This window comes from Leptinotarsa decemlineata, unplaced genomic scaffold, assembly GCF_025532065.1.
Source record: "Leptinotarsa decemlineata unplaced genomic scaffold, Ldec_3_MD MMD2_tig00001621_RagTag_RagTag, whole genome shotgun sequence".
In the NCBI taxonomy this organism is placed as follows: Eukaryota; Metazoa; Arthropoda; class Insecta; order Coleoptera; family Chrysomelidae; genus Leptinotarsa; species Leptinotarsa decemlineata.
In genome coordinates this window covers 845778-873243 of record NW_027412566.1, presented here as the reverse complement: position 1 = coordinate 873243, position 27466 = coordinate 845778, and the positions used below count along the sequence as shown (strand labels likewise).

Sequence of the window (27466 nt, the reverse complement as noted above, 5' to 3'; positions counted from 1 at the left end):
TGGAATATGCTTCCATTATCTGGTGTCTTCAATGTAATTGTCACAAGTATAGCATTGAGATATAACCCATTGTAAGTTTTAAAATTGACACACTGTTTACTGAATATAACAAATAAGGCATCAAAGATGTATGGGTTTGTAGTTCGCAACTCTAGGCAATTTAACAGTATTAACTGCATCAAACATTTGTATATCACTCTTATCAGAAGCATTTTGGAATATGCTTCCATTATCTGGTGTCTTCAATGTAATTGTCACAAGTATAGCATTGAGATATAGCCCATTGTAAGTTTTAAAATTGACACATTGTTTACTGAATATAACAAACAAGGCATCAAAGATGTATGGGTTTGTAGTTCGCAACTCTAGGCAATTCAACAGTATTACCTGCATCAAACATTTGTATATCACTCTTATCAGAAGCATTTTGGAATATGCTTCCATTATCTGGTGTCTTCAATGTAATTGTCACAAGTATAGCATTGAAGGAGTTCAATGCTATACACTTGTTCCTGAGATATCTTCACTTCATAGAAACAGGTAACTATGACCTTGATATTTCCAAAGTATTGCTACTTGAAAAGTACAACATACCTACAAACCCTCGAGAAAACAAGAGTATTTGCATACTTAATATACTTGTACAAGATGATACATAGTGAAGTGGACGATCCCTGTCTTCTATCAAAAATCAATTTCAATGTACCTGCTTATGAAATTAGATCCTGTCGCACATTTTATATTGAATCTGCAAGAACAAATTATTATCAAAATGCCCCATTAAATGCTATGTGCAATGCCTATAATAATGTACAAAATGACTGTGATATCTTCTTCCAAAATCTTACTAGTTTTAGAAATAGGTTGTATGAAATTGTATAAATCTTGTTGAATATTTTTTAATAACTTTTTTGTCATTTTGTTGTATGTACAAATCCATTTGTGATATTTACCTTTCCTACTCTGTAACTGGGCCATGATCTGTAGAGTTTATAAACAAATTAATAGAAAATAGAAATAGATATAATTTTCAACCAGAGAAAATGTTGCATACAGTCGTAAAAATGCGATTACTGTTTGTTGGTTTTTGCGTCTTATAGTTATTTATGTATCAAGGGAATTAGGAGGGCCTTAATTACCGATGGCAAAGTTTGCGTCCAGAGGGCCTCTGGCCCGAGCGACAGCAATTGCCTGAGGTTATTAAGGCTCATTAATTCCCGTGGTACATAGATAATTTTATTTCTGACCGATTTCAATAAAATTTTGTTCATTTTTGAAACGAAAAAATGTACCAATTCATTACCTTCCCGGTATATTTGAATCAGGTACCGTTGATTATAGTAGAGTTTTCTTGTTGCTAGGTTGTTGCTATGTTACTTGTTTATAAACAGAACTTTGTTATCAAGCTGTGTTTGCGGTGAAAACGTGTTTTCTACCCCAAATATAATGGAGGATATTTTGAAAAAAGCTGAACAAGCAAGAGAATCACTAATTCCATCGAAAAGTGAAGCCGTATACCAAAAAGAATACAAGATATATCTGGACTGGCTGACACGGAAAAATGTTATGCCAAAGGATATCACTGAAACTGTATTTCTGGCATATTTTCAAGAACTGGTAAGGTATGTTGTCTACTTTGTCATCAGAAGAGGCAGGTACCTCGACTGTAGTGAACAGAAGCTCCAGCCATACAAAAGAAGAAATTGTTTTCCAGTTTTCATTTCTATTTATTTTTACTTGTGAAAGGTAGAGGGAATTATAAAATCTATAATGTCCCAAGGGAGTTATGACCCTCTTTATTGATAGCGTAACTATGACGATATAAGAAATAATAGTTATTTATTTCTGATCGGGATATTATAAGCTTATATCGTCATAGTTACGCTATCAATAAAGAGGGTCATAACTCCCTTGGGACATTATAGATTTTATAATTCCCTCTACTTAGCATTGACCATTTAGTCCATAAAGAATTCGGACTATACGTTTCTGACTGAAACGAATAAACACAATTACTACCAAATCTACCGAAAAACATAGAAAATTCCTTAACAGTTCTTGAAAATATGCCAGAAATACAGTTTCAGTGACATCTTTTGGCATAACATTTTTCCGTGTCAGCCAGTCCAGATATATCTTGTATTCTTTTTGGTATACGGCTTCACTTTTCGATGGAATTAATGCTTGTTCAGCTTTTTTCAAAATATCCTCCATTATATTTGGGGTAGAAAACACGTTTTCACCGCAAACACAGCTTGATAACAAAGTTCTGTTTATAAACAAGTAACATAGCAACAACCTAGCAACAAGAAAACTCTACTATAATCAACGGTACCTGATTCAAATATACCGGGAAGGTAATGAATTGGTACATTTTTCCGTTTCAAAAATGAACAAAATTTTATTGAAATCGGTCAGAAATAAAATTATCTATGTACCACGGGAATTAATGAGCCTTAATAACCTCAGGCAATTGCTGTCCCTCGGGCCAGAGGCCCTCGGGACGCAAACTTTGCCATCGGTAATTAAGGCCCTCCTAATTCCCTTGATACATAAATTAATTAATGCACTCCAGTAATAGCAAAGTTACCAGTGGATCAGTCTATAGGTACTTTCTGTCTTTAAGAATGAAGGTTAAGATCAGTACTACTGACATCATTGGAACCCCACCCCTAAAAATGTTCTTATTACTTTGATTTTGACACATTTGTTTTCAGTACATATTCATAAAAATTTTGATGATCTTCAATGCTTCATATATCTATCATTGTTGTTGATTCAGTGTAGTCTCCAAAGTTAGTCCAAACATAATCCCAATTTTTAGGATCTCCTCTCGGGTCCAAAGGTAGATTTCCTGGTGGTACTGCTGTTTTGTTGTATCGTTCTAGAACCCCTTCCATACTTTGGAGAATATGGGGATATCTAAAAATGAAAACAGGTAACAAATTGAGATACGGGTATCAAATAAAAATAGGGAAGGAAAGTTTATTATTACAGAAAAGAAACAGTTATGACGCCTGCACTGCACTGCACTGACGCCTGATAGGATGCTTTGTTTCGAAGATACGGGGTGAAAAATAATTTCGACAATAACAAATTTGGTTATTTTAAATTTATTAACGTAGCCGAAATAAAAATATAGTGTACTACACTGGACCTACCAAGTAATAAAAAATCAAACAATTCCGTTGGTAACTATCAACAACATTCCGATTTCAGTGGAAGATTTGAGAAATCGGATAATTGCTGGGTGTATGGCAATCAGAAACGATCCTGGTGTTTTGAAAGAGTTCAGGAGTCAATGATGGGGAGATTGGATTCCTACATCCGAGCAGGGGGTAGTCATTTTCAACAGTTTTTGTAGAATAAGAAACATCACATTTAATTTTTGGTAATAAATTGTTATTGCCGAATTTTTTTTCGCCCCGTATCTTCGAAACAAAGCGCCCTAGAGAAAATCATCAAAGGACAGAACCGTCAATAGTCCAAGGAATAGTCCTTTAAATTTTGGCCGACGCGCTATAAATAGCGCGTCGAAGGCCGCACTTCGCCCTAGAGCATTTTATGATGAGCAGCGATCGCACGCGTTTATAAGTAGGTATATTTAGTATCATCACTGCACCTGTGCAGGGTCGGGACAGGTCGCTAGTTAATAATCAAGGCCGTAGCCAGGGGGGGATCAAGGGGGATTGATCCGTCCGAAAGTTCTACAAGCAACGCAACGGCCATCCTAAAATTATATCGAATACGACGATTGGCTTGTTTAAACGTTACAGGAGCCATGAGAACAACACCAACCGTGGCAATGGAAGTAATTACTGGTCTGTCCCCTCTGGACCTGTACGTTAAGGAGGTTGCGATAATGGCCATGTTACGATTGCGCACGGCTGGTGTAAACCTCGAAGTAGGCATCACTGGTTGCCTGCGCAACCTCTGCTGCAGGCAACCAGTGATGCAATTGAACCCTGGTTTGTGTTTGATAAACATTACAAAATTCAAATAAAACAAAACACAAAGTCAGATACTACATATGCAACACGCATGTATACAGACGGCTCAAAAACCAAATAAGGCTCAGGATGTGAAGTGTACTCCAGATCATTAAGCCTAAGGATTAAGTGGGGAATGGGGAAGAATACCAGCGTGGTTCAAATATAATTGGCGATATCTCAATTACCACAAAAACATAACAATCTGCACTGATAGCAGACAAGCCCTATTAGCCTTGAACAGACAACGTGTTACCTCTGGGCTAGTAATAGAGTGCCACCAAGATTTAGCCAAAGCCTCGGTAGATAATAACATTATCCTGAGGTGGACTAAAGGGCATGACATGAGTAAAGGTAATCGCATTGCCGACTCTTTAGCCAAGGAAGCGGCTGGACTAAGAATTTTAGGACCCAGTGGCACATACGGCCTGATGACTTCAACAATTGCGGAAGTAGCCAAATGTTACACCAATCCCTAAAGAGATGGGATGGAATCAAAGGATGTTATCTTGCCAGGATCACCCTGGGCGACCCCGGGAAACTGGCGCCGAAAAATATCTAGCGATGAACAGAAAAAATCTATGCTCAACAGTAGGATTTCTGACTGGCTACTGTCAACTAACGAAACACCTCCACAATATGGGGCTAGTGAACACACCTCTATGCAGGATGTGTGAACAGGAAGATGAAACTGTCAGGATTGTCCTATACGAGTGTCCGGAGTTATCGTCAATAAGAGAGTGTGTGTTCGGCGAGTCTTGGCCTACACCTGCCGATATAAAGGAAATGTATCCTACTGACCTGTCCACCTTCCTGGAAAAGAAAGGATGGACGATGACCTAGGAGGACAACTCCTTGGGAGGATGTACAATGGGTCACATGTGGCCTAAGTGCTGTGGGCCCCTATTCAACCTTCCTACTCTACAGATACTATTGGAATTATAAAATCCGTTAGAAATTTTATCAAGTCCTTGGCAAAACGAACCAAGTGCTTGAAAGAGAATATTGAAAAAAAATCTCCGAAACACAATGAGAAAACCTTACGAGAATGTGCTACAAACTTTTAAAAATCTTGGCGACACTACCTGTTTCCACATACCCCTAAAATGATTTTCTCTTCTCTGAAACACCACAAAACTTATTTAATTTAAGAAACTCCACAAGCCAGGAACGACTATACGGTTTGGCGTTAATGTCAATCCACCGTAGAATTGACATCGACACCGAGGAGGTAATTTTGATTTGTTTGCTGCAAACAAAGCTACAAAACTAAATATGATTTTGTAAATAGATGTTAATAATATTTCTGTAATGGTTTTCTGATAAATATATATTTTCATGTAACACCATTTTCTTTCTTTCGTTATTTTTATATTTCATGTTTTTCTACTGTTCCACCAAACCAAACCCCCTCCGAAATTGTTTTCTGGCTACGACCTTGTTCATAATATTAGACTAGCTCAGACTAGTAAGTATTAAGCGAAACGAAAGCTTTTTTCTGGTTTAAATAGACATGAGACAGCTTTCAGACAGGTACCCATCAAAGAATAATATGCGGCGAAAACTTACTCATTAGCCAAATTGTTTGTTTCACATGGGTCCGTGAGAATATTGAAAAGACACGATGATTCCAGAGGGTAGCAATTTCCGGTGGAATTCACTGGCGGCGTACAGTCGATCGTCGCCTCCCCTCGTAACGCTTCCATTTTCAAACGAGACGCTGATTTATTGATGGCCCTTAGGGCCTGTCCTGCTGCCGAGTTTTCAATCAGAGATAGGCTGTAGTTATAATCTCTGCCGCTTGGGCCGTACCAACTGTCCCACGTGCCATCGTATGTCGTTCCTAAACATTTGGGATTGTGATTTTAGAGGGTTGGATATATTTTGAAAAGTATAGTGGGTAAATGAAAAAAATTGAAACGGAAATGTTCAGCTGAATTGATGAAACCTATCCTAACCTAACCTAACCCAACCTAACCTAATATAACCTAACCTAACCTAACCAAACCTAACCTAACCTAACCTAACCTAACCTAACCTAACCTAACCTAACCTAAACTAAACTAACCTAACCTAACAGTACAGTCAACTCTTAACCAAGTTAAATACAAAATCATTGGAAGATAGGAGAATTTCTATGAACTTGAGTTTCCTCTTCAAATTAATAAATAGTGAGATAAACTGCCCAGAACTATTTCAACTAATAACTTTTCATATCAAACAAAAAGATACATTTTTCATATAAATTTTTTCCATACCAATTATGCTTTGAACAGACCGATCTCGTATTTTGAAGCTGGGAAATCAATATCATAATAACTTAGATCTGTTAAATGTATCACTTCAGGTCTTTAAAAATCAATTGAAAAGGCTATAGCGTTTTTGAAGCTTTTCTTAACCTTACAATTTTCTTTGTGAGTACCAGATTTGTTACATCTGTTTTCTTGTAAGTACCAGAATTGTTTCATCTTTTAGTAATATAGTCACTAGACATAAGGTTTTATTAATATTTTGTATTTCACACTTTGCTAAATGTTTTGTGAAATTGTAAATTGTAATATAGACATCAGACATGAGAATTCAAAAATAATTTGTAGTTCCTCACAGTTTGTTAAATATGTTTTTGTAAATTGGCTGAACTTTATACAGCATCAAACGTTGCTGAGGTGTGTAAAGTTTTCTGGTACGGAACAATATACCAAGCTTTTGAGAAGCAGGCTTTGCAATTCCAGCAACATGATTGTGCCAAGACATATTGGTGTCCACGTTAACCCCCAACAAACTTATCGAAGCAGAAAGTGGAATTATCTGTCCTGACATATTATATCCGGTTCGGAGACCGGTTGAAGAAAACCGATGACGGAACTAGTAATTCCATGCTATCAGGCTGATACAAGCTACCTAATAGGTCTGATGTAATTCTCCTCGACCATCAAAGTAAGATAGAGTTTTCAGCTCCGGATAAGACGAGTCTCATTTGGAAAAAGATAGAGAACAAATGAAATATTCAGATTCTCTCTACTCATGACCACTGTTGAGATGATTGTTCTATATAATTGTTGGAGTCCTTGGTGGTTCGATATCATCCCTACTGACGAAGGAGAGAAGGCTGCTCATTGTGTATTCCCAGGACGCATAATTCTTGGACCCAATGATCACTAATTCAAAGCGTGGAGTTGTCATTGGTTATTGACACAACTAGGCACAATCCTTAATTAACGTTAATATGTTATTATAAATTGCACTTATAAACCTTCTCGGTGTTGAATTTGAATTTGGTAAAGACAAGAGATTGATTTCTATTATGTTATAAAAAAAGCTAAATTAATTTTTCCCTCAGCTGAAAAAGCAAATGCGCCACTGGAATCGATGAAGTCGCCCCGGAGCGCCAATTAATTTTTGTTGTTGTTTTATAATTTCATGATTTGTATTTTGGAAGTGTTTACAAATTATATTTTTCCTATAACATTAAATTTTTTCATTACTTCATTACTTGATGTGCCAAATTCATGATTCAGCAGGTTAACTCATGATCTAGAATCATTAATTTCTCGTATTGTGGAAGGTTGAACATCCCAAATAGTTTAAGAAACAGTGACTCCTGCACAAAACATACTTTTTTGTGAAAGAAGAAGATCACATTCCACTATTCTTCATTTCCAAATTTCAATAATTTCCTAGCAATACGGTGAATAATTTCGTTACAATTAAACAATTTTCAGTAACGAATATTTTTGTTTGTTGTTCCGAGTCTAAAAATAGCACCACTCGTGATTGTTTCTCTTCCCAAAGCATTTCAATTTCGAATAATACCTTTGATCAGTTTCCACGGGCCTACAGTTAGAGCGGCATTTCCATAAATGTCATCTATGTTGTGGAGGACGTCAGTTCTATTGGATTTTTCATCATTGGACAAAGCGGTCCACGTTGAAATTCCGTCAATATCAGATATGCTGCTGAAAATTGAAATGTTTTCATTATTGAACGATTCTACGGAATTATTTACGAGGACTGTTCAAAAAATGAGGTGAATTTTCAATTTCTATTTTGTCCCTCTCAACGTTTTTCTAATCTTCGAAGGCGTCCTGATATGCACTTTTTGATATGCCCTCGAGCTCTCAGCGATTCCGTTTTTATCTTCTCAATCGTCGCCAAACGCTATCCATTTATAAGTCTCTTCAATCTTGGGAATAGGGAAAAGACACTGGGGACCAAATCTGGTAAATACGTTGGCCGAGGCATGATTACGGTGTTGTTTTTGGCCAAAAAATCACCAACAATTAATGACGAGTGAGCAGGTGTAATAAGTTGGACATATTATTTTTCGTTAAATATTGACTACCAAAACAGATGGGTTTTCGTAGAAAAAGGGAACCTTTATCACCTTTCAGTAATGATTTTAGGTCAACTAGAGCTAAGCCATTCAAAGGAAAAGTCGTTCAAATTAACTGCCCGATGTTTAAGAAATCTGATATTTTAGAACACTCAACCTCATCATTCATTCCATTATCATGACGTTGAGGGTCGAAAATATATTATTCAGTCTGTGCACCCCATTCAGAATAACAGTCAAAAAGTACTTGAACGTATAACACAGCTCTACAAAAAAAATTTTTTTTTGCCCTGGATATTTTTGCAAATTTTTATGTTTTCGAGTGCCTAAATCACGAATATATTTATGAAAGTACTGAATGTGCTCTATTTTTTATGATTTTTACGTATCTTGTATTTTTAATAATAATCGGTTTGTTAGTAAAAAAAATGTATTTTCTCAGTCATGATTAGGCTTCTGCGCAACTTCTTTGCGCGTACAAACATCACGTGATCCCCACTTCTCGGGCTCCTTGCTCTGCAAAACAGCTGAGAACTCAGTTATTTGATAATATTGAAGTACTAACACGGAAATCTGGATATGTTGTTATATGTTAATATTTTGTTTCAATTGTTGAATGTCCGTTCTAATATACCTATTTATCTTGTCTTTTTAAATATGAGTTTGTCACGAAGGAAGTGCAAATATAGTAGCGTATCTTTATTCCATGACCGTTTCTCAAGACATCGAGCAACACAAGACTTTTCGAATTACCAAAGTCGGATATGAACCGTGTGTTCTTTGAAATGAATTTCAATAGCTCGTTTAGTTGGGACAATATACTTTTCGTAGCAGCCCTCATAGTTTATTTCATCAATATGAGACTTTTCAACTTTGTTGAGGTAATCTAACATTTATAGAAGTGAACAGCTGATTTGGAAGCTAATTTTACGAATTTTATAAAAATGAATTCAATCTGTTGTAGCCTTGGAACAGAAATGAAATTCGGCTCACTGTCTTCTTGAAAAGTCGAGAATTTTAAATTCGCATCCTAATTGCCTTATATATTATATTTGAAGGAAACCTCTCTTCCAGCTATATCCTTGATAACATTTTTTATATTATCGTATCTTTTTGTGTAATTTTGTTGTAGACAATGGTGAGAACTGCCAAAAATATATCTGAAAGTAGGAATATTTAATTTTTCCTGTTGACATCAAATTCTCGAACCTGGACATTTTTTATAGTTGAGACATCTTGTTGGTCAGAAAAAGTTTGGAATTTATGAAAAAACTGAAGATACATTGGTCAGACCAAACGAATGAAATTTCGTTCCAAAGAACATATGATTTACATCAGAAAAAGACCGAGAAAGACCAGAATATTCAAATGTCATTCAACACCCTTTGGATACCGACTTCACAACCCATTGAATGTGAAAGTTTTTTTCCCTCTTCCTTCATTTTTTGAATAATAATTATTGCAAATAAAGAAGTTTTTCAAAGTGGTGGAAATAAAGATCTGTCTATTTCTGATTCTGTTCTTACCTGACGTCTCCTCCTGCAGCTTCTATCAGAGTTGGCAACCAATCGGACACGTGCATCATCTGATCAGCGACCCTCTGAGATTTATTTATGAGAGCACTCCATATCAGGGCAGCTCCCCTCACTCCCCCTTCCCATAGCGTATTCTTCACTCCCCTTAAAGGATAGTTTGAGGCGGCGTTGAGATTGAATCCTGATGCGGGTCCTCCGTTATCCGTGCTGAATATTATTATGGTATTCTCTAACATGTTGTTTTCTTGCAAAGCTTTTGTAACCTCTCCAACGGAATGGTCTAACCTGCTGAGCATTGCTGTGGAGTAAAAAGGAAAATGGAATGATAACTAACAACGGATCTTCCAACGGGGGCTTCTGAACTCTGACGATTGATAACGATCATTTTGTTGAAGCTACATCTCTTCGATCATCTTAAGTTAGGACAGGATGGAGCCTAGCCTAGCTGACGTTCGTTAGAGGGACAAATGGTTCACAACTGAGTTTGGGATGGCGGCATAAATGTCCTCAGAAATCGGTGCCACCCTTCACGGTGAATACCTGCCTGGCTGGGGTGAGTGGATGGCAAAATTGTTCTGTTAACAAAACGGGGGACATGAGGGCCTCATTCGACAGAGTGTCGGGCCCTTCTGTATCGGGAGGGGTCGTATACAGCATATTCTATCGCTTCCCTAACTAATGAAGCATGAGGGCATAGTCATCTCACGTGTTGGTGATGTGAACTGGCCACCGAGATCGCGTGATTTGACCCCTCTAAACTTTTTTGTGGGGTTTTCTTAAGTCGCAGGTGTATGCAAATAAGCCACAACAATCTTTATCTCGCAGACATTTGCGAGACTAATCTTTGTGAGGTATACATTTCTGTCGGATATAATTCAATGTCCATCGTGATATGAGCCGAAGAAGTTGGTTGTTTTTCGGCAGGCCTCAACCTTATACGTATGCATCTCTCCTCAATACAGTCTTAGACTTATTTCAATTCCTTTTTCAATTTGAATGAAATTCCTATGGCTGGGCTGAAATTAACTTATCGAATGAATGTTTGAACGAACTGCCATCGTGACAAAAGCAGAGTTGGCTCTTCCGACAAAGTTTAAATGCTGTGAAAGAAATCGGTGCCCCGTTTTGTAAAACGGAGATAACACAAATGTCTTGTCCCGAAACTTCGAAGTACACCATTGATGATGATTGTTCTGTAATGAACAGTGTTCCATCTGTGTGATATTTTATATTAATGTTCTTTCATTAATAACGTTGAGTAGCGTTTGTATGAATGATATCTGTTTCAAGTGCATTTTGTTGCGTTTTTTGTGAAACTGTTTAGTGAAAATCCCACAATAAAATGTTTCTCGTATACATTGGACTCTTTTCCAAAGATGAGAGGAAATATCAAAGAGTGTATATAGGATGAAGTGCGGTTTTGAAATTTGTTAATACATTTTCTCGATTGAATAATCAAAAACTTATGAGACTGTATGAGGAATAGGAACACCTTTCAAACGAAATATTTTACAGCTCGCCAATCGGTTTATACATTTTGTTTGGGGAATAGCTGTCACTCCGAGGAGATTGATGAGGGGTTTACATTTTTATGTTGAACAAGGTCATTTCATTTCGATAAAAATTAATGTATATCAAGATTTTTTTGAAAAATTGTCAGTTTAGCAAACAGTTACCTCATCAGACACTTTTGGACTGTATTATATACACTCCTCAAAACAATCAAAGGATCACTTCTTTATGAGCTTGTAATTTTTTAACAGTTAAAAAACTCATTATATGTTATATTATATTAAAAGGCTATGCAGATGGCTACCAAATCCATGCTGTATTATTGAATAATTTTTTTTGGGTATTCGATATACGCAAGAAAATTAAAGAACTGCCATTATCAAAATGAAAACCCTTCGATTATTGAACTCAAAAACGAACAAAAAGTTGTTTTTGTGTTGAAATCAATGGCTCAGTATTTTGTGTTTCTTCCTCGGACAGAAATCACAGCACGGATTCGCCGGTGCATGGTTCTTATGAGCCTCCTGAGGTTTTCTTTAGGCAAAAGCTTCTACTCTTCTCGAAGAGCGATTTCCAGCTCATCCAAAGTGGTGGGTTGATTTTGACGGGTTCGGATGATTCTTCCCAGTTGATCCCAGACATGTTTGATGGGATTTAGGTCCGGACTACAAGCGGGCTACAATAAAGTGGAGGGCTTGTAGGTACTAATGCACGATTCTTGTAGAGTAGGGACGGACCCATCGTTCATGAAAATTAAATTGTATCCTTCTGTTTCTGCTCTGTGACATATCTGGACATACAACACTTCATCAACGTACCTTAGGGCGGTCTGGAATCCGTTGCGGATGACTACAAAGTATGTACTATCAGTGAGTGTTGATTCACCTCACACTATTATTGATCCAACTCCAAATGGGACTCTTGAAGATGAGCAGCAGGAAATGAAACGTTCATTTCTTATTCTATATACCCTGGCCTGGTAATTACCTAAGAGTAACTTTAGACTCATCAGACGTTGGCAGAGCTAAGGCATCAATGCCTTAGTTCCAAGCGAACAACATTCTCTTTTGTGACGTGCTGTAAACAGAGGTATCTGGAGTAGTCATCTAGATCTCAATCTACCTTCCAGAAGTCGATTTGGGTCCCCGTTGCTCGACTCAGCTCATTTTGTAGCTCCCTGGCTGTTGAAAATCTGCGTCTGAGGGCACTTGGATATAAATACCTGTCCTCTTGAACTGAAGTGGACCTCCGCCGGCCTTGACCTGGCCTTTTGTGAACAGTATCTAGTTGTTGGTAGCGGTTCCAAAGTCTTGAAACCACTGATTATCTTACACCTAATCTTACCTAATCTTCCATCCACCTGACGTTGAGAAACACCACTTTCAATCCATGTGACAGCCCTAGTGACATCATTGTTAGAAAGAAACTTTCTAACACCTGCCATGGTACGTAAACAGGAGGCACCGAATAGAAAATGAGTAAAATGCACCTTGTGAGTTCGATGGTTAGTACTTGGAACCATGCTCTTTTCCATTTCTCTTGCGAAAGATAAAAATTATCTATACTAATCCAGAGCCAAGGGACTAAAACAACCTCTGTTGTTCCCGTGGGATGGGCTATCTATCTGGCGCGTCACCAGGTGGCGGATAGGGAAATGGCTAGGGGACTGGGGGCCCTGTCCGGGAAGCCAATATGTGGCCTTACGGACGGAATCGCCGGACTCCTGGCCAGTGGCAGAAATAAGTAGGGCGAGGGGAACTGAAACTATCCAAAAGCCTTTGCGAAACATGCCACCGTGGACCAGCCTACCCAAGCTAAGGTGTAGGGAATCGTGCCGACAGCTGAATGGCCGCAGGATGATATGCGGTTACGAACCATCTCGTTGGGGATCCGGGCGAAACCTCATTGTGATCAGCCTTCCTCTGGTAAAGCGGGGCTCTGCCAGAGGTGACAAACTCTTCCCTTGCTACTCGTGGAAACACACATATATGAAACAAATAAGCAGACACAACAAAAACTAATCCAGAGGCTGGACAGAAGTGCTCACCTCAATCTATGGCGGTGGCTGGGGATGAACAGAAATGTCCACCCCAATCTACCGCTCGGAATATGGCTGGACAAAGCAAATCACCCCGTGATGTGATACAAAGGCGGCGCATTAGCGGCGCCGAGGCCAAAAGGAGAAAGAGAGCGAAAGAAGTAGGAGTGGCAACAACTATAAGCGCACCCTCCTCCTCCCCCACTCTACCTCCAACAGCAAGGACACTTCCTGCGGCGGGCGCCAAGATTTCCGCCTTGAATAAAGGCAAGGAACCGGCTACCCTTACAGGAAAGCGCCCTCACTTGAACACCTCCTTAAGGGTTACCCCAGGAAGGTTGAAGCAGCCGCGCAACGACAGTAATGTCGCTGCACCTTTCAAAACGTTCGCGGAGGCCGCCATGAGATACCTCAAGGTTGACAAAGAGAGTGTGTGTTAGGCGAGTCTTGGACTACACCTGCCAATATAAAGGAGATGTTTCGTAGTGACTTAGGAGGACAACTCCTAGGGAGGATGTACGATGGGTCACATGTGGCTTAAGAGCTGTATACACTCAATACCCCCCCTACTATATACATACGTACATACAACCTCTGTTGTTTCTTATCAATGTTTTCCACTCTCAAAGGTAACATTATTATATTTATCATAAAACTTATTCTTGTACACGATCATTACAAAGTGGTGATCCTTTAATGTTTTGAGGAGTATACATGCGTGTACTCATCCACCACCCTCAAGGACTGATGGAGATCCTTCTATCCAGAGGTATAAAGTTTGAGATCATCCATACAAAACAAATGGTGTTCATTATTATTATATTTTACTTTAAAGTAGAATCATGAAAATGGATGAAACTTTTGTAACAACAACCCAATTTTTGATGTGGACACATACCTGCAAAACGTCTCCTCTTATAGTCACTGATGTAGGAAAATTGCTCGACCACCTCATCGGATGCTGGTAGAGGAGTATACGGGTTTGCAGAGTGTACCGCTGCGTGAGCAAGATAGAGGAACAAAGGCTGACTCTTGTTGTGCTCGTTGATCAACTTGACAGATTCTGCCGTGAAAATGTCAGTGGAGTATTGCCCATGAAGATCGTACGCTACATCCAAGTTCCTTCTCATATCAAGTCCCCAGCCTGGATTTTCAACCGCAGTGTGATCGTAGTAGTCGTGGTGGCCCGTCCAGTAACCTAAGATGACGAAGTCGCTTTGTATGAAATTGCTTCAGTTCACAGTATAACTAGCAGATAATGTGGGGGAAACAAGTGGGAATTATTTTTCTCATACTGAATGGATGAACTTAAAGTAACCTAGCTACATCTCCATATAGCCGGTATATCCCAGGATCATCTGCGAAAGCTCAGTCGTTGCTTTGTGTCGTTTGTTTGCTTTAACCAATGGAAAACTTGTTGTTAGGAGATACCGTCTGCGCAAAAAAGTCTGTACTTGAGAGTGATGTACTGACCACCCTCTATGTTTTCGATTGCTGTCGGTTGCAGGTACCTTTGGAGTTAACTGAGCTCAAGGCATTGAGAGAGGAGAGCAGAACTGCCCTATTTTCTATGTACGATCTTCTTTATTTATCTGGATATGTTTCTAAAGAATACAGTTTTATTCTACACCACTAGACGTGTCTTTCTACTTGTCGAACACTGGACATATGAATCACTCAATTTATTTTATGAATTATGAACATTGCAGAGGATTAAAGTCTCTACAACTTCTGTTTAAACATTTTTTCTATATTTTGAACCATTTTTGAGATAGAGGGCAGAGCGCATTGGTCATCTATAATGCTCCAAAATCTGAGGAGTATATCGATCGTCTTTGCTGTGTACAATTCATCAAGTTAACAAAATTGAATAAACCTGTGCAGTAATCAAATCTTCCACCAGCGAGTGTAGGAGCTCACCAACGTTTCAACCGTGTTTATTATCAAGTTCAGATCTGGTTAGGTTATGTTATGTTAGGTTAGGTTATGTTAGGTTAGGTTAGGTTACCATCTTCCGATGCCCTAGATGGAACACCGACCGAGCGGACCTAGAAATATTGCTCGGAGAAGTCACCCCGGAAAACCTCAAACGTTTGATGACATCAGACGAAAACATATGGAAGAGGGCCTCACGTATACTTGTGAATATTATGAGTCAGAAAGAGAGAGAAGAAAGAATTTTCCAAGCTCAAGGAAGAATTTAAGACTTGCCTTGGTTGACCCGATGCTATGTCCTTTCAAGACGATTCCAGGTCAACCATACGTGGCGAAGAGGGGGCAGTTTTACTGGCTAACGATGCACCAGTTGACCGTAGGAGGCGGTCCTCGGTTATTCGAAGGTCTTTCTCCCCCTACTAAAAAAAAAGGTTAGGTTAGGTTAGTTTAGGTGAGGTTAGGTTAGGTTAGGTTAGGTTAGTTTAGGTTAGGTTTGGAACCCCATAATTGGGCTTGGATAATGCGTGATGAATTTCTGGCACCTGTTATGATAATGAATCCACCAGTTCCGAATGAATTGCTTAACACAATATTCTGCAACTGCCAGAATGGTTGTGGTTCGCGATGTGGATGCAGAAAATTGGGGTTACAGTGCTTTTTAGCTTGAGGCCAGTATAATGGGCAAGCTTGTCTTAATGCTTCGCCCCAGAGTGATATCAATAAAGACGGTAGGTACTTGTGACCCCGACAAGAACACATACGAATTTTAAATTTTATAGCGACTGGAAGACGATGATGAAGAGAAGAAAATTGAAATTAGAATTTGCAGTTTTTATTTTTCATTACATTTTTCGAATTTCAACGGTTATACATGTATGAAATGGTATATTTCAATGAATACATTCATCAAAGATTCATTTCTCTTCTTTTTATTTACTTAGGAAGTAATTAGTAAAAATAAAATTACAAATGATAAATCATTGAATAATTTCCTTTAATGACTTTAAAATTACATCAACAGGTGTTATTAAATTATTAGATACTGAACTATTGAAAAAATTATCAACTATTACGTAGTAGTTGATGAAAAATGTAAATAATTAAGAATTACATATTTATTAATAATTTATGAATTTTATACGGCGTGTTTTCAATCTGGACTACAAATTGACCTCGAATGATACTCTTAATACTCACCGCGCGTGCTCTACCTCTATTTTGAAAATAGTTCAAGATGTAAATGAAATTAAAAAAGTTGAAGGGAATTCAATCCTCTACAATATTTATAAAGAACGCAAATAGCATGAAACCCATAGGAAACGAGATATTTTTCACATATAGTCAGTGGGCATACTTGAAGACTGGCTATAAATCAAATAAAAAAATCTCAACTCCCTACACTGTAGATTGATGGACTGGCCTGAAAGAATTGTTCCTTTAGATGCTTTGATTTATAGCTAGTCTTCAAGTATGCCCATTGACTATATGTGGAAAGTTTTCTTTTCTCATATGCGGTTGGTTACCTCGTTCACAGGCAGATGGGTCGATGATAAACCTGTTTTCTGTTGTCCGCTTCAGCCTAGTTCGAGAAATGATACCCTGAAGGAATTCGATTTTCAATTATCTATCTTTATGCTGATGATAGACACTACCTTGCACTGACGAATGGCTAAACAGTCCGAAATCGGTCTGCAAGTGTGTTTCAATAACTGAAAATCTATAGCGGCAATTGTATTGCTAACAGCATATGTAGGAATAACTTCAGTGAGGAACGTGCACTGTCACATGCCGGATATAATCCAATGTCTTTCGTGGTATTAGCCAAGGGAGTAGATTTTTCTGATAGGTGTCTGTTTACTAACCAACAGTGTAGGGAGTTGAGACTGTCTTGAACGAATTGTTCATTTAGATGATTTGAACGAGATATTTGTAATAAATGTGTAAAAAATCGAATTTCAGACCTACGATAAATAGGTTTAGGGACAAGTTTGAGGGAGTCATAATGAAGGTTAATACAAGTTTATAGCTGACTGTCTCTCATTCTGAGGTGAAACTCCTAATATTCCTGGTGTATATACTATGTTGTGTAGCAATCCTGCGAATTATATCTGGTAAAATTCAATATCGAATTTTTGGAGTATGAACTGCACGAGAAAAAGTTTTTTTGTATGATTTAATGTTCTTATAAACGTATATTTCCTTTCCTGTAATTCAATGTTTACATAAAAGTAGTTTGTGATATTGATCACTTATTTATTTTGTTGAAATTCATCTTCAATTAAATGATATAGATATAGAAATAAAATACTTTGTCTATTTTCCACTTACTAAATGTATTGATATTGATACGACCAATGTTTCGGTTTTCACACCATTCTCAAGTATTCTACTGACTTAAGAGAAATATCGAAGTGTATATATATCCGAGAGTAGGTAATGAAATATATACCTACATACATTAATACCAACTACATAAACTTTCAACTGTGATTAATTGCGTTGTCATCTTTATAAATTCAGAAGTGGAGGTCTGGCCTGTATATACTGCAGTGCATATATAGAATAGAATGTAGTGAATGTTCTGCAGTATATACAGGCCAGACCGGGAGAAATTTCAAAGTAAGACTGCGAGAACACGTTGATTTCGACAAAAAATCTTCTATGTACGAACATCTACAAGAAAAAAACCACAAAATAAGTAAGGAAAATTTCAAAATCTTACATAAATGTAGTAAAGGAAGGAAAATGAATTTGTTGGAAGCCATGGAAATCAATAAATCAATTGAAAACTCAAAATTTAGACCCCTTAACAAACAAACAGATTTGTGTAGGTCTCCACTTTTGAATTTATAAAGATGACAACGCAATTAATCACAGTTGGAAGTTTATGTAGTTGGTATTAATGAATTTAAGTATATATCTCATTACCTACTCTTGGATATATATACTCCGATATTTCTCTTAGGTCAGTAGTGTTAGAATACTTGAGAATGGTGTAAAAACCGAAACCTTGGTCGTATTAATATCAATACATTAAGTGGGTGGAAATTAGACAAAGTAATTCATTTCTATATCTATATCATTTAATAAAAGTAGTTGTTTCGAAATGGATTTTTTTTCCAGTTTGTATCTGAAAGTTACTTCTTTGCATGAACTACCACTTTTATATAGAGTTTATTTTGATACAGAAAGCCAAAAATTTTTTTTCTCAAAGATCAATCTCTCCTAAACATATGCCCCTTTCAATTTGGACTTTCCATTGGACACAAAAAATCACTCGAATATTTGGAATACTCATTTCTGTTTATTTTGGATCCTAATACTAGTCTGGGCCTGTCTGTATACTAGGTGTAATGAAAATTAAAGTCACATCTTGAACATTTTTCGTCCGTTCTCTCACACACTTTTGATTTTTCAGAAATAAAATTATTTCACACTGCAGAAACTGGATAAGCCGAAGATTGAGACCTTAAAATTGTTGCTGTTGAATGCATATATGATTTGATGAGATGAGAAGCTGCACTATATTTTCACTAATTACCTAAATGGGACTTGAATCCTCTGTACAAAGGTGTATAATCTTTCGTGTAACATCCCAAATGCCATTTACCGACGATGTGATTCACATACCCCAGCTCCTCGAGATACTGGGGTAACAGTTTTTCAGATAGCGGCAGACCCCTGGCTTCTGCTCCATACAATACGGTGTGCTGCATCCCAGTGTGTATGGGGTGTTTCCCCGTCATGAGAGCACTTCTAGAAGGAGTGCAAATTGCTGATACATAGTAATTGTTCAGTATCAAGCCAGCATATGCCAGTGCGTCGATGTTTGGGGTCGGTATTTGATTGGAACCGTGGTATCCGACGTCATTCCATCCCTGAAAATAGTTGAAGAAATCTTCACAGACCTATTAACAAAAGTATTAAATGTTTTAGGACATCGGAAAGCAAGGGAGAGACAGCATAAGAGAGCTTCTCCGCTTGTGCTCTCCTAGAATCCTGAAAAATCCAGAGCTTAATTCCTCCAAAAGAATGTCCGGGAAATATTGGCAGTCTACAAACTGAGTGGTAGATTTGAAGATAAATAAATGGACGGTAAACTCAGTTCAGCTATTTTGGAAGCCGAGACCAGCTGACATATATCCAGTAATGATGCTGCTACTTTGTAATCTATGAAAAAATCCTGAGAGGAAGTCACGACTAAGAAAAAAGCTCTTACCAGATCATCTGCTAAGATGAAAACAATATTAGGTCTTGCAGGGGTAGTCTCTAGACGACATGTTGCCAACAAGAATGAAACAACGAATATAATTTCATTCAATGCCATACTGAATCTGAAACAAAAACTGTATTTCAATTAACCTGGCCTAGAGACTATTAAAGTTCGTTGTTAATCGCATTTCAAGTTTTCCACATGTATATTTATGTAGGCATCATCATACATGAAACTTGTTATGCGAAGACTTAATCAGATATGTAAATATATATGCACATTTGTCAACATTGTTGATTTTTTCATTGTCTGCAACTCAAAATTCACTGTAATAATTTTTGTATTTTTTAAATCCTCTCACATGATTAGTCAAATTCAGTTGCTATTCTTTAAAAACGTGAACATTCAGTTGAACCCGGTTTAGTTATCCTTAGTACATTCTGAACCCCGAAACCGGTCTATCGGTTGGTCGGATCGAACGAACGAAATTGATTTTCGCTTTTCATAGTGGGAAATAACTTGTGACGAATCTTCCGAGTTGTACCTGATGGTTTTACTTCAACTCTCTGCGCAGCATTAGCTCATTAGCTGGGTTAGTTGTTGTTTTTCTGATGGGAATCAACCACACGTACCTACAAAGTCGTAGGTCTGCATGAGAGGAAAGAGGCAATTGTGAGCATGTTACACATTTTATGTGTAACATGTTACACATTTTATGTGACAGGCATTATCTGGTTTGTTGAAGGCGATACACAAAAATGTTTCATACAAAAGTTTTAGGAGTACACGAGAGCTATATTTTGATATAATTTTTAAATATACAGGGTGTTTGGTGTAGGTGCTACAGACCAAAATTCCATTTTTTAAAATAGAACGCCCTGTATATCATTACATATTCAGATGCTACGTTAAATTCTGATATCATTTCATGTTTGGTTTTTGAAATTCAGTTACGGCGTTGTTGAGTGATATTTTCCTTAAATATACTATATCTTTTATTAAATTGAACTAGACTACTACTGAATACAAACCATTATTCTCACCTCTACGATACGATATCGATATCAGTTGAATATAATATTGAAATTCTTGAGAATGTGACTAACTTGGGGGTGAATTGCTTGATATTGCACAATTTCATCAAGTAGCTTATGCTTGTTGATGCCATAGTAACAAATGTTGTTGAATTGTATCTACTTGTCAGTTCGATTCAGTGATTCTTTGCAAAACAGTAACTGTGTTCTTTGTGCGAAAACTCCAGTATGCCTTTCGCGTTTAGTCCAAGTGATTGCATTGATATGTTATTAATTTTTGGGGAATGTCAGAAAAACTGCCGTCAAGCACAACGTCTATACCAAGAACGTTTTCCAGACAGACCCATTCCGTCACGAATGACTTTTTCGAGAGATGTAGAAAAATTGCGAACTGGGTCATTTCCTTCTACTATAAAGCATCGTCATCATACGAGATCTGTTAGAACTGAAGATTTAGAGATCAATGTGTTGGCTTATATTATTATTCATCCACAGGTTTCTATCCGTACTCTTGCAGAAGAAGTCGGTGTGAGTAAATCTAATGTACAGAGAATTCTGAAAGAAAATAAATACCACCCATTCAAAATTCAGTTGGTACAAGGTTTGAAACCCATGGACTTTGAACGACTTGAATTCATTGCTTATATTCAGGTAATATTACATGAAAGTCCTAACATATTCAGTCAAATTTTGTGGAGCGATGAATCGCGATTCCACATTAATGGAGTTGTGAATCGACATAACAGTCACTATTGGTCTCAAGAAAATCCCCACTGGGTCCGCGAAAGTAATTTTCAAACTACTTGGGGTATTAATGTATGGTGTGGATTGTTCAATGGCCGCATCATAGGACCTTACTTTTTCAATGAAAATCTCAATGGATTGCGATATTTACATTTTTTAGAAAATGATTTGATCCAGTTGATGGAAGATATTCCCATAGCAGAACGACAAGGAATTTGGTGGCAACAAGATGGTGCTCCTCCTCACAATTCACAGGTTGTTACTGAATATCTGGATAGAACGTACCCAAATAGATGGATTGGTAATAAGGGTCCAATTCGGTGGCCGGCTCGTTCCTCAGATTTATCATCGCTTGATTTTTTCCTATGGGGTTATTTAAAAGATATTGTTTTCACTACTCCCCCTTTGAATGTGGATGATCTGAAAATGAAAATTCGACTAGCGTGCAGTGATATTACGCCTGATATTATAAGAGCGACTTGTACGAGAGAAGTGATTCGACGTTTCGAAGCCTGTATAATATCTAATGGGCATCACTTTGAACAATTTTTATGACTCATTTCTAGGTACCTACCATTCTTATGAAATGATTTATCAAGTTAAATTATTTACATTGTTATTAATTAAAGATTTGTTTTCGAATACACCTCTTTCAATTTCGCAATTGTTTCATATTCAAAATGATTCCTGACTGAATTCCACAATTCAAAATTGAAACCATTACTTCGAACACCCAAAATTTTGACTAATTTTCATGTGATCTGATGCAGAGAGAATAATTGTATGAGATATTTTTAAAAATAATAGTCGTTCTCAAGACTTTACATTTTAAGCAATAACTCAACAACGCCGTAACCGAATTTCAAAAACCAAACATGAAATGATATCAGAATTTAACGTTAGCATCTGAATATGTAATGATATACAGGGCGTTCTATTTTAAAAAATGGAATTTTGGTCTGTAGCACCTACGCCAAACACCCTGTATATTTAAAAATTATATCAAAATATAGCTCTCATGAACTCCTAAAACTTTTGTATGAAACATTATTGTGTATCTCCTTCAACAAACCAGATATTGCCTGTCACATAAAATGTGGGACACCCGATATATACAGTGACACCATTAAAGTGCGCACCATATGGGAAACTTTTTTTTCGAAAAGTTTCAATGAAGTTTAACTTCGGCACTTGTTTGTGCTTTAAATTTAACTTAAAATGATGCGGCTAACTGCGACCCACTGACGTTCAGTATTTGTCAAATTCAACTTTTCTTCTGAAAAAAATTGAAAAAGTGTATTTCTAGATCGAATTTAACAAAAAGTTACTTGAAAAAGCTGTGTCTACGGCAATTTTATATCCAAATGCCAAATTTTATGCAACTAGGATAAAGTTAACATTTTGCTTATTTTTGACAGATATCCCCTTTATTTTAAAAAACAAGTTCGGTTAATTGTCATCAATTCATCTATACATAACAAACTCATCACGGAGTTTAACTTTTCTGATACATTTTACTTATACGGACATTTTTAGAGAGAAATTAAAAATGTGCTATAAAAATTTAAACATGACTGGTGCGAAGTTTCAATCACTTTTTCTCTTGTAATCGGTATTTTTTATAATATCGGTTATGCTCGTTAAACAAATGTTAAGTTGGGCGTCCGCATCATATTTACTTGGAGTGTGCTTTTTCTTAAATTGATTTGCTACGGATCCTGTTTCTCTGAATTTCGACATTATCATTGACACAGTAGTATGTTGAACATTTTTTCCTGGATGCCGCTCATTAAAAATGTTAGTTACTTGCCGGTATGGTGTATTCTCACCACATATTAAAACTATTTCTATTCTTTCCTGAAGAGACAACATTATTGCAACAATAACTGTTAAAAATTTGACAAGTAAATCAACAACTTGACACCACCATAGCATGCATTTTGTTTGTCAAGACCTACTTAAAAATTTTATTCAACGTGATTAAGCATCCTTACCGCCCTAGTTAGTGTTTATAAATAATCTGTAAATACTGAATATTGAAATTTTAATGTAATTTCAACTCTGGTCATTTTATTAATACTTATTACAGTTTTTGAGTTGTGTCTGCTTTTTCAAAATTGAAGATACTGACGTTTGTTTAAGAAAATAGTCAAGTGATTGAAACTTTGCACCAGTCATGTTAAAATTTTTATAGCACATTTTTAATTTCTCTCTAAAAATGTCCGTATAAGTAAAAATTTATCAGAAAAGTTAAACTCCATGATGAGTTTGTTATGTATAGATGAATTGATGACAATTAACCGAACTTGTTTTTTAAAATATCTGTCAAAAATAAGCAAAACGTTAACTTTATCCTAGTTGCATAAAATTTGGCATATGGATATAAAATTGCCGTAGACACAGCTTTTTCAAGTAACTTTTTGTTAAATTCGTTCTAGAAATGCACTTTTTCAATTTTTTTCAAAAAAAAAAGTTGAATTTGACAAATCATTTTAAGTTAAATGTAAAGCACAAACAAGTGCCGAGGTTAAACTTCATTGAAACTTTTCGAAAAAAAAGTTTCCCATATGGTGCGCACTTTAATGGTGACACACACATATATATATATATATATATATATATATATATATATATATATATATATATATATATATATATATATATATATATATAGATATTTTATCGAGTGTGTATGATACAAATCAAGAATGAAATAATATATATATATATATATATATATATATATATATATATATATATATATATATATATATATATATATATATATATATATATATATATATATATTATGTTCAATCTCACCGACGTTTCGACAAAGTCTCATTTGTCATCAGATATTACTGGTAAGTGTTCGGAAATCTGTCGACCTTACTCGAGATAGATTTTTATAACTGGTGGATATACAACTGATTTTTGTTCTCATAAGATATGACCATACCAACAAGATTTCCACTCTGGTTACGAATTTATAAAACACGAGGAAGCTGCTGAACTGAGAATATTTAAATAAACTTGGAAATTTTGGCATTGGATCAATATTTATGTTTAATATTAATACATTTATATCATTTTGTAGGCTTGTTTTTCTCAAGGAAATATGTGTGCTTTCTCAAAAAAAAAGGAACACGAGGCGTGTTTGTCCACTCCACTCAGTGTGGTATTCGTAAATTTACCCTCACTAATTTAATATTACCCATGGTTACTATTATTGTATATTCTAGAAGCTCTTTGTGAACGTTGTTTATGAACATAAACAAGCAATCACTTCAATTATAGCCCCTTCAACATAAATCAATATACTCCCACTAATAGGACATAGTTGTAACACATCAGAATCAATATTTGATTGGGAACCGAAAATTTATCGAAGTTTATGATAACACTTCGTTTGTTGTGATAAATGAAAACATAATTTATCATGCAATTGTATCGCCAACAACATATGCAGCAATAACATAATTTATATACTAGGATTCAGATGTATTTTGAATATGCAACAGTATTATTTACAGCGAATGACCCATTTTCTCCGGTATCAAAATCACCAAAAAAATGTTCTTTAAAAGACATGTTTTGGGGAGTAGTCAATGTTTCTTTTTGGTGTGAAAAAAGGTATTCAGATATTTATATTACAGGGCTAAGACAGTGTGGAGTATTGACCGAGCAAGTGGATATCCGAACCCAAACCCAGTCAATTGTCAAAAGAGACATTTGACAGATATAAATAATGTATTATGGTAGCTTTGTATATGGAATGGTAGCTAGAGAGTAGTTTGTAGTTGTCGAGAGTAAAATGTGAAGAATATCTTGTGGAATCATAAAATAAAGGATTATCAGGAAGCTATCTGCTCTTTGAATACATAACAGACAGTTTGAAAATCAGTCGTATTTTGATGAGAAAATAACTATTATTCAAACGGTTTTGGAAGAAAACGCGTATCCAGAACAGTTTGTAGAAAGAGCTCTCGATGAAGTTAGTTTTTACACGCTTTATAATAGCTTCAACTGTATGTATGTTTGTTTGTATGTATGTTTGTTTGTAACTTTCAACATTGTCTAAGGATTTATTGGGATCTGTATTGACATAATTATTGGCATTATTGCTTGATCTATTCGCAGGCAGATGGCGCTGTACGTAAGTTCCTTGATATTTCTTGATCTATTCGCTGGCAGATGGCGCTGTACCTATCCTCCTTGAGGTTGTTCAAAAGAAAATTTAAATAAATAAATATAGTTCAAAAAAACTGAAAAACACGCTTTTAAAGAACATCGAACAAAAAAGTTGAAAATATTAAAAAATATATAAGCTTAAAACAATAACGATTATTGTGAGAAAAGTTTGGGCACTTTGTGCCATATTTTTGTATATCTATCTATCTATCTATCTATCAAATAGGTAGATAGATACATATATATGATGGATACATATATATGATGGAATTATATATATTGTATATGTATATTGGCCAAACTGGAAGAACATTTTCCCAAAGAATTAAAGAGCATAGAAGCAGTTTCATAAATAGAAAGACCAAACCACCTATTAGCAGCAAGACATGATTTCAATCAGGAATACGATGTGTTACATTTAGAAGAGAAGAGTTTGAAACTCAATCTTCTAGAATGTTTAGAAATCAATAGATTCAGGAATTCGGGTAATTTACTGAATGATCAATTAGAATTAAATAACTCTCCGTTACTGAATATTTTTTCAAATGTGGAAAATGGAACATAAGCTCAGGTAATTAAATTCATTACAAACTTAGGTAAAAAATCAGGTACTTGAAATTCAGGTACCTCAAATTGTAGAATAAGGTATATATAGCATTTAATGTGTAGAATTAGTTATTAAGACACGCCCGAGGAAGCCATTGTATGGCGAAACACGTGTTGCGTTTTTGTAAAACTATCTAGTGAGAATCACACAATAAAGTGTTTTTAGAATACGTTACATATACATATACCTTATTACAGCTAACGTCATACTTTGTTACCTATGTTACCGGTTTATCTGAAAAAATTGAGACGGTTTATTACAAACATTCAATAAAATCCGAAACCAATATTTTTTAACCTTTTGTCTGCCTGTTTCTCTATGCATTTATGAGCGGTAATCTCAAAAACGGCCTAACCGATTTGGGTGTAGTTTCCACTAATGCATTGTGGTAAGGCTCACTTTAACATTGAGTTTTTGATATACTTCAATCGGTTTATAACTGAAAATAGCTCAGATGATTCAACTGACACTTTGGTTGAACTGGGTTAACAATTTGTGAAGTAATGAATATTACTGAAGTTTTTTCCCAACACCAAACCGTTATTTTAAACCTTGACATTTGTTTCGATCACCAAGTGATCATCTTCAGGAAGAAGATTAAGCAATAACAATATTCACAGTTTATAAAACCACTTTCTCATTATTCAAAGATAGGCCAAATTATGAAAACATTTTAAAGTTATAAACAAGTGTAAAAAACATATTTCTCATTGAATATTCGAAAAAAATATACCATTTTGAAATCACACAATGAGTTCTTACATTCATGACACAAATTCATATAAATGAAAACACATTTCGTTGGTACTCGCCTTGAAATAATATCCGTCAGCGCGATGCAAAATTTTTGTTTGAGAAAAAACACTTACATTCTTGATGGCAGCCTATCACAAAACAATTCACCAACGTTTTAGAGTCATCAACAATGTGAGGAACACTCGGTTATTTCTTGTTTTCGAAATGGTGGGAATTATCAAACGACTGCTATCAGTTGAAATAATGGGCCACTCAAGTGAGGCAAATGTCTCCAAACAATTACCAGTGCCGGAGTGGTTTTACCATAAATGGGTGAATTATTTGAATTTATTGACATTCTTCATTCTTCGAGGTTTCATTCACAATGAATAGTAAATCTTATGTCCTGATTACTGACGCCAGGGTTCAGAAATTTCAAAGTTTCTTAATAATAAATGATGTAGATACAGTATGCGGTCCCGAAAACGAAACATATCGACACATTTGTTGGGACATTTCTCAAACTCACCTGCTATACCTCCTTCCCCGCCCCTTGGTGACTATCACCTTTGGAATACCAAACATGGAAAATAATGTGAC

At 36.2% G+C, this 27466-nt stretch overlaps 1 protein-coding gene across 4 annotated transcripts; it reads right to left on the bottom strand.

Annotated features, from left to right (window-relative positions):
- Positions 1 to 883: 883 nt before the first annotated feature.
- LOC111504774 (arylsulfatase B) lies at positions 884 to 27466 on the bottom strand. 4 transcript variants are annotated; one of them, XM_074176131.1, is made up of 8 exons: positions 27396 to 27466; positions 19562 to 19676; positions 18884 to 19220; positions 14306 to 14605; positions 9849 to 10155; positions 7803 to 7945; positions 5559 to 5832; positions 884 to 2922 (listed from the first exon to the last, which is right to left on the bottom strand). In XM_074176131.1, the coding sequence occupies exons 1-8, from the start codon at positions 27449 to 27451 to the stop codon at positions 2754 to 2756; spliced, it is 1701 nt and encodes a 566-aa protein (XP_074032232.1). In that variant the 5' UTR covers positions 27452 to 27466; the 3' UTR covers positions 884 to 2753. The 4 variants fall into 4 exon arrangements, with proteins under 4 accessions (XP_074032232.1, XP_074032233.1, XP_074032235.1 ...); XM_074176132.1 differs by lacking the exon at positions 27396 to 27466 and adding an exon at positions 27001 to 27155; XM_074176134.1 differs by lacking the exon at positions 27396 to 27466 and adding an exon at positions 27001 to 27136 and having other exon boundaries at positions 19562 to 19688.

Bases quoted from the DNA above. Each gene is read 5' to 3' on its own strand.
- LOC111504774 (XM_074176131.1), bottom strand. From the start codon at position 27,451: ATGTTTGGTATTCCAAAGGTGATAGTCACCAAGGGGCGGGGAAGGAGG. The intron at 14,606-18,883 runs GTAATTAGTGAA...TCGTCATCTTAG, and splicing joins AGGATTCAAGTCCCATTTAG to GTTACTGGACGGGCCACCAC. The intron at 10,156-14,305 runs GTATGTGTCCAC...TTTACTCCACAG, and splicing joins TAAGAGGAGACGTTTTGCAG to CAATGCTCAGCAGGTTAGAC.